The 12,342-nt window shown below is 42.0% G+C and overlaps 1 protein-coding gene across 1 annotated transcript in view; it reads right to left on the bottom strand.

Annotated features, from left to right (window-relative positions):
• ATRNL1 (attractin like 1) overlaps positions 1-12,342 on the bottom strand; it is a 506,174-nt gene that overhangs the window by 451,230 nt on the left and 42,602 nt on the right. Inside the window, exons 7-8 of the mRNA XM_045854498.1 lie at positions 10,928-11,015; positions 5,304-5,559 (exon numbers count right to left, since the gene is read on the bottom strand). Coding sequence (XP_045710454.1) covers positions 5,304-5,559; positions 10,928-11,015 — 344 coding nt within the window. The remainder of the gene's footprint in view (positions 1-5,303; positions 5,560-10,927; positions 11,016-12,342) is intronic.

Raw genomic sequence — 12,342 nt, 5'->3', positions numbered from 1 at the left:
ATAAGCCTTCCCTTATAACTCAGATGATAAATTATCCCATTACTTATGTTCAAAGCAGCCCTACTTAATATAGTGTCATTCCCTAAAGTAGCACTGCCTACGGGATATACAACTTCATTATTCTGACATCTTTAAACTATAATTACCCATCATTTTGTATACTCTTTTGTGTAAGAACTTTTCAAACTGAAGGTAACTACAGATTATTTTTTGATACCATACTTTCAACAATAAGCAGCAAATTCAAAATGTGTTAGGAGTAAATAATGTAGTACATTCATTTTATCATTAAAATATAATTTTACAGAAAAGTTGATGAGCTTTACTTTGCACTTAAATAATTCACAAAACGTAAAATCTACTCATAATTCATTTATTATTCTCATAAAACTCTTAAGTCATGTATTCTTCCCATTTCCATCTGAGACTACATTCGCAAGTGTGCCTGACAAGTAATGCCATTAATAAGACAAAAATCGAACCAAAAATACCCTGTTGATAAATTTACATAGAAATAGTATTTGGGTTATAGAATAAGCCAAAAGAAACTGTTCAGAAATAGTTTAAAATTGACCAAAGCTACCATTCACATTCTGTGATTCACAGTGTTCCAAAGGAAAACACCTACCAGCCGATGGACTTATCGTTCAACCCGCACCAATGATACCATTCATAGAAAATTAAAATCAATCTGCCGTGTCTTCCTGGTCACCCCTGGAAAGCGAAACTGCCACCATGTCTCATGGCTGCATGAGTCTCTCCTGCAAAAAAGGGTGGTATACGAAGAGGGAAATATATTCTGCGGAGTAGAAACTGCACTCAGTGGAAAGGCCGGGTAGGGAACACGTGTCTCGATCAGGGGGTGGGGGGACCGGAGACTTGGTTTCAATGGCCAGTACCGAAGGTGAGCCCACGTGGGTGACGGATCAGAGAACTTCTACACAAAGTCTGGATCCCTGAAGGGTTATCTCCTCAATGAAAAAGTGAGTTATTTTTTAAGCTGCTCTGCAGAAGCAGACAGAAAATGTGTTATTTCCACCTTGGCTCTATCTGAAGGGGGAAATAATGTTTCTTCTGAGAACTCTGGGTCATAGAGTCTGGGCCATGAATTCACTGCCTATACAGGATCCAAAGAAAAACCTCCCACGTGCCAACATTTTTAATAAATGGGGACCAGGGTGGCTAGGCCCCCAGCAGCACACACACACCCGCTCTTCCGAGCAGGACGCGGCTAGCGAAGACAGGAGGGCAAAACCCCGGAGCCCGTGTGTTCGAGTGCTGTCCGCCGCTGCTTTCTCATGGCAGCTGCAGGGCTGATCAGAGTGACAAAGACCACACTGGCCACAACGCCTAAAATATTTACTCTTGGGCCCTTTACAGAAAAGACTGCTGACCCCTAGAGTAAAATACTGATGGCGGTGCCAACGTGTCTGAAACGAGACGAGATGAGTTAAGACAGCGGAAAATGGCATCCTGTGAATTAGAGCTCGGGCGAGGACTAAAAGCACCGGTTAACGTCAGACGTAATTCAGCATTCGCGTTAGAACTTCGAGAGTCAAGATCTAGGGTTCGAGTACAAGCGTGGTGATAGTTGAATCCCCAATCTCCCATTCACCCCAGGGAAGACATATAAAGCAACAAGGAAAACATGGTGGGGGAGGGGGGAAGACAAATAAATTTCCAGAGAAACTAGGAATGAAAAAAAACCACAAATACCAAAGCGGCTGGGAATGTGCAAAAAGCAAATTAAAGTAAAAGGGCCCGAGAGAGGAAGCCCCCAGAATGCAGGAAGGAACATGAGACACCGGAGCCAGGGAGCATGGGAATTGCCACTCTCGTTCCCACGAAAACATGGGCCTGTCTCCTCTGAACATGAGGAGGCATGTGGTTATTCTGAAAGACAACGGAGTGACTATTAAAAATATAAAACATGTACAGAAAATGCACAAAACCCAGATGGGATCACAAAGCAAAACCCAACTCTCTGTTGCACACAAGAGATACACTTAAAAGGAAGTGGTTCTGAAAGGCCAACAACAAAGGGACGGGCAAAAGTCTGTGGGACGGGCAGGAAAACACTGACCGCCACCCCGGGAAAAAACAAAAACAAACAAGAGCCACAGTATTAATGTCAGACAAGACAGAAATCGGGTCAAAAAACATTAAACAAGCAAAGCACTTTATAACATTAAAAGATACCATTTGCAACAAAGATGAAACAATTATGAATACCCATAATAGTAACTTCCATAAAGCATAAAAGTTCCAGAATATATAAGGAGAAATAGGCAAAAATACACTAACATTTTTAGACTTTAACTTGCAGGCATGATAGATCCAAGACAAAAAAAAAAAAAGAAACAGAAGAACTAAGCAGTAAAATGAATCAAGTAGATTTGATCTACATACAGTATCTCAGACACCATACCTTAAAATCATAGGATTTGCCTCCTCTTTGAGTGTCTGTAGTTATGAAAATTAGGCCACAAAGAAAATCTCCATTAATTATAATATAGAGAAATTCCTTGGAACTGGAGAGTATTATGCTAAGTGAAATAAGCCAGTCGGAAAAAGACAAATACCATGTGATCTCACCTATAAGAGGCGTGTAATGAAGAGAACAAACTAACACACGAAACAGAACCAGAGGCACGGAAACATGGAACAGACGGACAGTGAACACAGGGGAGGGGAGAAGGGGAAGGGACTGGACAAGACACAGGTACGAATGGCCCATGGACAGCAGTGTGGGGACGGCCTGTGGGAGCGGCAGGTAGGATGGGCAGAGGAGGGCAAAGGGGGAAATTGGGACAACTGGAATAGAATAAGGATAAAAAACTGATTTAAAAAAATTATAAAATAGGGAAATAATACCTACGACATTCCCTGAACATTAGCATAAAACTAAAATCAATAACAAAATCAAACAAAACCTTTCTACATAGGACACCTGTACGTCAACTCTTGCTGAAACAACTGGGGCTCATCTGAAACATCAGGAGGACAGCCACACTCGCCCCCATGCCATCGCGAGTTTGTCACGACAGCAATGCCTGTAAGCAGGCTCACTCGACGCAGCACTGCTTATTAGCCATTCCTCCAAAATGTTCCTCCCCATCAGCAGGAAGTCTCTTTAGATTGCTTCGATGTTCTCCGTAAAATAACAAGTCAGCTCACCAGCTGGCGTTATGATGAAGAAGGGCGTGCTGCAAGTTCGAAGAGAGAGGAAAACGCGTGAAACCGTCACTGTGGAGAGCTGGGGGAGAGAGCGGTGACTGTGAACGGTACGCCTGGTGAGTTCGTGAGTAAGCACCAGGCAGTGTGAAGGCCCGAACGCAGGCCCGGGGCACTAAATGCTCGGGTCAGGCTGAGGGGTCACCAGAGTTTGGGTGCTGGAGGGAGCAGGCTGGACTCATCGGTGGCACGGGAGGCAAGAGAGGCGAAATGGAAATCATGGGCTTCGCTGCAAGTATGGCAACAGGCGAGAGTTACTCAAGTGGGATGAAAAACAAGATCTAGCCCTGGCTGGCACAGCTCAGTGGATTGAGCGCGGGCTGCGAACCAAAGCATCGCAGGTTCGGTTCCCAGTCAGGGCACATGCCTGGGTTGTAGGCCACGGCCCCCAGCAACTGCACATTGATGTTTCTCTCTCTCTCTTTCTCCCTCCCTTTCCTCTCTAAAAATAAATAAATAAAATCTTAAAAAAAAAAAGAAAAACAAGATCTGTGGAAGACATAAAAAACTGAGGAGTCAGGTATCAGAAGAGTGATTGAAGCAGATGCTGAAATCATAAAAACATTTGGGTAATACACGTGGGGCAGAGTGACAGTAAGCCAGAAGCTGTTTTCTTCAAGGGACAAAACACAGCGATCTGAGGAGCAACCGAAGACGAGGAGGATGAAAAACGGGGGTCAGAGTCTAATGACACACGATTCAAAGCCGAGCGACTCACAGAGGAAGGGATGGAAGGAGAGCGCAGCAAGAAGTGCTGAGGTCGCACATCCCGCTTCCAGCCCAGCTGCACGGGGGACAGGGAGAGGGACACAGACCACTTGAAAGGTCAGCAGGGGAACCAGCCGAGTAGCCAGAGGGGTGTCTTGCTTTGGGCACACGAGTGCGCTCCTACTGCTGCTGCATGGGACCTGCACAGGAGCCCCCTCACAAAGACCGCACGAGGGCCCTGCAGAGTTGTCCTGGGGGGGGGGGGGGGGGCGGGCAGTGACAGTGAGGTTTGCTTTTGTGAGCACGTAAAACGGAGTTTATTCTTGTATTATCATTTATTAATTATTCCACTTTTTCCATACAAACTGTAAACTTACTTTTGTCCCACCCTGTCTAGTTGTCTATACACAAAAAAAGGCTAAAACTTGAGCTCATAACACTGGAAAGAGCCAGAAATGGAGTACGTTCTCAAATCTAAGTAGTGACTATAAGTAGTGAGTATAAGGTACACCCAGGGTCTGGCAGAGGTAAGGCCTGCTTCAGTGTGGTTGCTAGGGTGACACTAAGGGTGCCATAACTTACAGTTTCAATTTGGGCATTTCACCTAAAATGTCATATGGTGTTCATGAGTGTGATATTGTTATGTTACAGAATGATATGCTTATGATTGTGTAATAAAAAGGGGCATTATTTGTGCCACACCCTGTATATTTGTAGATAAACTTTTTTAAACTACAACTGTTTGAAAATTTCATAAAAAAATATTTTTAAATAAAGCACCAGCAAAACAAAGAAGAGGATTTAAGAGGACAGCACAGGAAGTCGTGGGTAGATTGTCCCGGCCACCCCCTCACACCAGGTTAACAGTCTCTCGTAGCAGCTGAGTGACTGCCCTTTACAAGCTCCCTTTCAAAGAGCAACACGAACATGGAGATGTTGCAGCAAGATTAGGAACAGAACCCTGAAAAATGAAAAATCCTGACATCCTGGATTCCACAGTCAGGAGACTGGGTTAGTTTTGGCTTTTGGTCCATGAGTAAATTCCAAAGAAATAGCACCATCTATTGGAATGTCACGTATTTAAAAACATTCTCAACTCTCAGAAAATATGACTCAGATACTTAGTACTGTACCATTTCCCACATGTCGCTAAGAAGACACTTACATACAAAAGAACAAAATCTAACACAAAGCTAAAAAACACATTTGGAAGGATCAATTCTTGGCTTGTCATTCTTACTTAGTTCAAGTAACTGACCAAATCCTGACTAAACTCACTATATGAAGATTATATGAAACATAAAAATGTTCTCCGCCGAGAAAGGGAAGAGCCTACAGTTACATTTCTCAAAGCAACTCACAGATGTGGTACTCCTGGACGCTGCTCGTGTACCCGTACACGGCAGAGTAGCCAAATATTACGACCATGACCACATCCCTGCTGTCCAGCTCCATGATGTGCGCCGAGTGGCCCTCCACGGCGTACTGCTGCCCGTGCCCCAGCACCATGGGCGTCTTCGTGCTCCATGACTGGCTCTGGATGTGAAAGATCCACAGTTCGTCCGTGACGTTGCCGTCGTGAGTTTCGATTCTGCCTCCGTACATAAAGATGTTGTCCTGGAAGTTAAAAAAGCGCATGTCGATAAACAAAATAGCAAGGCATCTCCATTTCACAGGAAGGCTGAATTTCAACATCCAATTTCAGGAATCACAACATGCACCCGACATAATTCTTATTAGTAGAGTCTCAAATGGGAACACACGAGTAATGAAAAAGGATGCTTTTACTTACAAGACAGGGAGGGGAATCCATGCTTTCAAAAAGTTACCGTAAGACATTTTATTGAAAACAACTGCATTACGTAGTCAATTAACCGTATTTTTATTGTCCTACTTGCCGAGTGTCTGGTTGTCACATTTGAATGTTACCAGCTATGTGTGATGCTTTGTGCCATTCCTGACCATTCACTGCTTCCCTCAAGCACAGCTCACGAAAAGGTAGACCATGTTTGCATATGACATGGAGTACATTTTTATTACCACTTCCCTTGGCTCTCTCTGGGCAGACAGATACTTACAGCACTTATAAATTATACCAATAGCTTTAATCACATATGACTGAAGTGAATGCTACATACATGAGACAAGTCATTACTATTTGAACATCCTGGGAATAGAAAGGAGTCTCTTCAACCTAATAAAGATCACCTAAGAAAAACACAGACCTAACATCATACATAATGATGAAAAAGTGGGTGCTTCCCACGACAGTCAACCACAAGACTAAGATGCCCCCTTTTGCCACTTATAGTCCACACTGTACTCGAGGTTTCAGCCAGAGCACATTGGCCAAAACTGAATAAAGACAACAAGGCTGGAAAAGTAAAATACTGCTCTTCATAGAAGATCTGAAAGTATCTATAGACAATACTAAGAAATAAACAAAGAACAATTAGAGCTAATAAACGAGTTCTACCACACTGGAGAACACAAGGCCAACGTACAAAAATGAATTCTATTTCTATACACTTGCAATGAACAATCCAAAAATGACACCAAGTAAAACAATTCCATCTACAAATGCATCAAAAAATTGAACAGTTAGGAACAACTTTAACAAAAGAAATTCTACGCTTACTCTGAAGGCCACAGAACATTGCTGGAAGGAATCTGAACAGATCTGAACCAAGGGGGAGACCCCCGTGCCCCTGGGCCAGAAGACCTCCTGTCAGCAAGATAAGGCAGCGCTCTCCCAGCGGAACAAGAGTCCATGCAACTGGTATCGGGATCCCGGAGGACCTCTTTTTCAAGACTGACAAGGTGATTCCTAAACTCACATGGAATTGCAAGAGACCCAGAATACCCACACGACTTTGAAATAAATAAATAAAATTGGGGGGCTCACATTTCTCAATTTCAAAACGTACTACAAAGCCAAAGTAATCAAAACAGTGTGCTACTGGCATAAAGGCAGACACATAAATCAATAGGACAGGGAGTTCAGAAATAAATCCCTACCTCTACGGCCAATCGATATTTGACAAGAGTGTCAAAACCATTCAATGGAGAAAGAATAATCTCTTCAACGAACGGTGGTAAGAACCCTGAACAGTGACATGCAAAAGAATGAACTTGAAACTGCATACCATATAAAAAATTTAACTCAAAATGAATCAAAAGGCCTAAATCTAAGAGCCAAACTATATACTCTTAAAAGAAAACATGGGGTAAATCTTCATGACCTTGGTTTTGGCAATGGATTTTTAGACATGACACCATAATCACAAACAAGAAAAGAAAAAATGATAAGTTGCATTTCACCAAAATTAAAAAAAAACTTTTGTTTTTGTCTTTTAAAAGACGCCATTAAGAAAGTTAAAACTCACAAAATGAGAGAAAACACTTGCAAATAATAAAGGACTTGTATCTGGAATACATAAAGAACCCTTTACCTCTCAATAATAAAAAGACAAATAACCCAACTTAAAAAATAGGCAAAGGACTTGGATAGACATTTCTCCTATGAAAACACAGTCAGTCAATAAGCACATGAAATGATGCTCAGCATCATTAATCAACAGGAACACGATCAAAACACAACGAGATGCCACTTCACACCCACTGGGATGGCTACAATCCAAAAAACAGATACGAATGAGAGCTGGCGAGGATCCACAGGAATTGGGACCTTTGTAGATGGCAGGGGGCGGGGGGGGGGAGAGGTGCAGGGGAGGGGAGTGTCAAACAGGATGGCCAGTTTGGAAAACAGCAGCAGTTCCTCCACAAGTTAAATACGGTGTTACCGTTTGACCCTGCAAGTCCAATCCCACATACACACTCGAGAGAAATGAAAGCACATGTCCTCTCAAAAACTCACACGTAAATGTTTACAACGGCATTATTCTCAAGAGCCGAAAAGTGAATATAACCCAAAGGTCCATTGGCTGATGGAAAGATAAACAAACGGTAGTATATGTCCATACAACAGAATATTATTTAGCCATGAAATGAAGCACTGGCGCATGCTGCAACACGCCAGTCATCGGCCCATTGTACAGAGCTGTGTGTACACGAAATGTCCGGAGGAGACAAGGCTATGGAGACAGGAAGGAGGTTAAGGATTGCTTCAGGCTGGCAGGATGAGGAGGTTTGAGGTGATGGCTGAAGGATATAGGGTTTCTTTGCGAGGTGATAAAGATGTTCTAAACTTGATTGGACAACTCTGCAATTTTGCACAAATCTGCAAAAGATGGTTGCACAACTCTGAATACACTGGAAGCCACTGAATTATACAGATTTAGAATGAGTGAATTATACCATGTGTCAACTATATCTCAATAAATCTGTTACGAAAATGAAATAAATCACAAAGCTAAAAACCAATGCTATATGCAGGATCATGTGCCACAGAAATGTATTCTTGCAACCTATATGACCCTACCGACCAATGTCACCCCCACACACACAATAAATTTAATTTTAAAAACCTAGAAAACAGCCCTGGCTGGTGTGGCTCAGTGGATTGAGCGATGGCCTATGAACCAAAAGGTTGCAAGTTCAGTTCCCAGTCAGGGCACATGCCTGGGTTGCAGGCCAGGTTCCCAGTCAGGGGCATGTGAGAGGCAAACAAAAAATGATGTTTCTCTCCCTCTCTTTCTCCCTCTCTCTAAAAATAAATAAATAAAATCTTTAAAAAATAAAAATTAAAAAGAGTAAAAAAAATAAAATCTAAAAAATAGCCCTGACTGGTGTTTCTCAGTTGGGCATCATCCCACAAAGGAAAAGGTTCCCAATTTGATTCCTGGTCAGGGCACGTGCCTAAATCGTGGGTTGGTCCCCAGTGCGTTTGGGTATTTGTGAGAGGTAACCAATTGATGTCTCTCTCTCACATCGATGTTTTTCTCCTTCCTTTTCTCCCTCCCTTCCCCCAGTTTCTAGGAAAAATAAATAAAATCTTTAAAAAACAAAACTAAAACATATATACATACATTTTTACATGAAGATTTTTATTTCATTTTTAAAACGTGTATGCATAAAAATGGCAGTTTATTCTTTACATTACTCCTGTATTTTCCAATTTTTCGTAAATAAGCAGAGAAAACATATGAATCTGATTTGAAGGGTCTAGTCACAGATCACAAAATACATGAATTTTTGTTGGTTCAAAATAAAAACCAGTTAAGCAGCCTGTCCTTTAAATCATGAATCCCTCAAATACATAAAAGTAACTGCATACAGTGCAATCTCTATCAAAATCCAAAAACGTATCTGTAGAAATAGATCAACCATCCTAATAATTCACATGGAATCTTAGGGGACCGTGACGAGACCAAAGGAACTTGAAGCACAAGGCCGAGGCTGGGGGTCTCGCACGACCTCAGTTCAGAACCTACTGCCAGACGAGAATGATCAGAACGGGGTGGCACTCACGTAAACACAGCCATCGCAGCAACAGAGAGCTCAGAAACACACCTCACATATGTGGTCAACTGATTTCCAACACAGGCATCCTTCATTGGGGAAAAGACCGTCTTTTTAACAAAGACGCCAGGAAAATTGAATATCTTCATGTCAAAGAATGAAACTGGACCTTTGCCACAGACCAGGGTCAAAATTTACTCAATGCCATGGAACCTTCTTCTTATGTTTCCTTTTATGAGTCTTAAAGCATTCTTATTTTCAGGTCTTTCATCAATTTTGAGTAAACGTTGTTTACGGTACATGGCAAAGGTCCACGTTTATGACATTGGATTCGGCAATGATTTCTTGGATAGGACACCAAAAGCACAGATAACAACAACAAAAAACAGATAAGTTGTACTACGTCAAAATTGAAAACTTTTGTGCATCAGATAACACTATCAACAGAGTCCAAAAACAGCTCATGAAATGAGACAAATACTTGGAAATCACATATCCAACTAGGAGTTAATATCCAGAACACATTAAAAAACCCTCAAAATTCAATGACAAAAAAACAACCCAATTTTTAAAGCAGACAAAGGACTCGAATATGTACTTCTCCAGAGAAAGCGTCCAAAGAGCCAACAAGCACTTGGAAAGGCTTCAACATCCCTGATCACTATGGAAACACAAATCAAATCCGCAGCACAATGCCGCAGGGCGTGGGAAAACCGGAACCCCTGTGCCCTGCTGTGGGAATGGAAAACGGTACAGTCACTGCGGGAAACAATATGGAAACTCCCCAAACAGTAAAAATAGAATTATCATATAATCCAGCAATTCCACTTCTGGCTACCTACCCCAAAAATCCAGAGTAGGTGCAGGAACAGATAGGTGTGCACTCCTGCTCACAGCAGCCTGATTCACGACGGCCGACAAGGTAAAAGCAACCCATGTTTATCAACAGATAAATGGATAAACAAAATGCACTACATACATACAATGGATACTATTGCATACATACTATTATTACTCAGGCGTAAAAAGAAAGGAAATCTTGACACAGGCTCCAAGATGGATAAACACTGCGGACACTGCGCTAAGTGAAATAAGCCGGTCGGTAAAGGACAGATACTGTGTGAGCTCTCTCATATGAGGCTCCCAGAGCAGTCAAATTAATTCACAGGCGCCGCAGTGGAATGATGGGTACCAGGGCCTAGGGAAGCAGGGCATGGGGAATTGTTTAATGGCATAAAGTTTCAGCTTTAGGACAAAGATCCGGAGACAATGGTGGTAATGGCTGGACGATGATTCAAATATACGTAATGCCACTGAACTTGACCTTAAAATGGTTAAAGTGGTACATTTGATATTGTGTGTATTTTACCACAATTTGAAAAGTGACGACTGAACCCTATTACTTTTACTAAAATAGTATATGAGCCTGTGACATGTCAAATCATTATGGTCCTTATGATCTATTGTTCTCATGAGGTGTTTGAAATAAATCTGAGATTTAGTATTTTTCAGGCCTAAGGTGAACTGAAAAAAAAAAATTCAAATTTATAAGCAGGACCCATACCTGATACAGAGCCAGTGAGTGTCCATATCTCTGGAGAGGTCCCCTTGACGGAGTCCCCACGTTCCATATGTTGTTTTCTAAATTGTAACTAGGAACAAGAAAAAGAAGTAACTTCACAAGATTCCTGTTTGCTTTTTAAATTCGCAAACTCGTAAGTTCATGTACCATATTAGATATTTTTCACAAACAGATTTTATACCTACTCTAAATTAGGGTTCAATCACCTAAATGTGTAATGTGCATTAACTTGATGAGGCTGCTTACTACTGGAATTAATTTGCTCAACTGCTTTAATCATTTCAGCCAACTGCTGAACGAACGCAATAGTGAGATGGTCTGCATTTTTTAATTTTACAAAAAAGACAGAGAACAGACAGGTGTCAGAGGGGACGGGGGCCGGGTGAAATCGGTGAAGGGATTAAGGAAAACAAAAAATTCACAGACACGGGCAACAGTATGGTGACTGCCAGAGGGACGGCGGGGTGGGGGCAGGCGGAGGAGGGTGAACGGGGGGTAAATGGTGGTGGAAGGAGACTAGACTTTGGATGGGGCGCGCACGATGCAGCGCGCAGATGATGTGCTGCTGAACCGTGCGCTTGAAACCCATAGAACTTTACTGACCAGTGTAACCCCAGGAAATTCAACTAAAAAATAATAAAAATAATAAATAAACTGCACAAAAGCCAAAAAGAAAAGCCAGGTTTTTCTTTTGGAAATATACGGAAATTCTCTCCATTTTTACAAAAGCCACTGGCTTTATGCATTCATTTTCACTCTTTTACATGCACTTAGCTCAGCATTATATAAATTAACCAAGAAGTATCTATATCCTATGCACGAATACATCATGTTTACTGATCATCTGTGATTGTGTGAAATTAATCCAGCGAGACAGAAGCTTCTGTAACAATAAGGTACTATTGGACTATAGGGTAAAAATGAAAATGAATACTTGTTCTACTGGTCCAAAAACAGACACATGGAAACAGAGGTTCCAGACTGTGGATCTCAGCTGCTTAGCTAACAGAATTCCAGTTCAGCTGTCACCATCAGACTCGACCCTCAAGTCTCCTCAATTTGCCAGAAGAGGCCAAAGGAAGCCCCCAGCCAAGAACTGGCCAGGACCTTGCTTAAGAAGCTTCCTTTCCATTTTCACCTGCTCTCTTCTCTTTCCTCCTCCAGCTCATCAGGAAAGGCAAAGCGAGCTCCCTTCATACAAAAAAAAGGGAAGGTTACCAAAAACTGGTTTGAGCATTACGTTTAACTTGTTTCCTGCACTGCAGTTAGAAGATACATCTGCAGGATGCAAATATAAAGAACGATGATCAATCAGAACACACCTTCCACAGACTCACACTGCTACATCTACCTGCCTACCAGCACCCAACACACTGCTTTCCGCCAGGTTACCACAA

Source organism: Phyllostomus hastatus, unplaced genomic scaffold, assembly GCF_019186645.2.
Source record: "Phyllostomus hastatus isolate PE091 unplaced genomic scaffold, TTU_PhHast_1.1 phas_scaffold_1066, whole genome shotgun sequence".
In the NCBI taxonomy this organism is placed as follows: Eukaryota; Metazoa; Chordata; class Mammalia; order Chiroptera; family Phyllostomidae; genus Phyllostomus; species Phyllostomus hastatus.
This window is presented reverse-complemented; position numbering and strand designations above follow the sequence as displayed.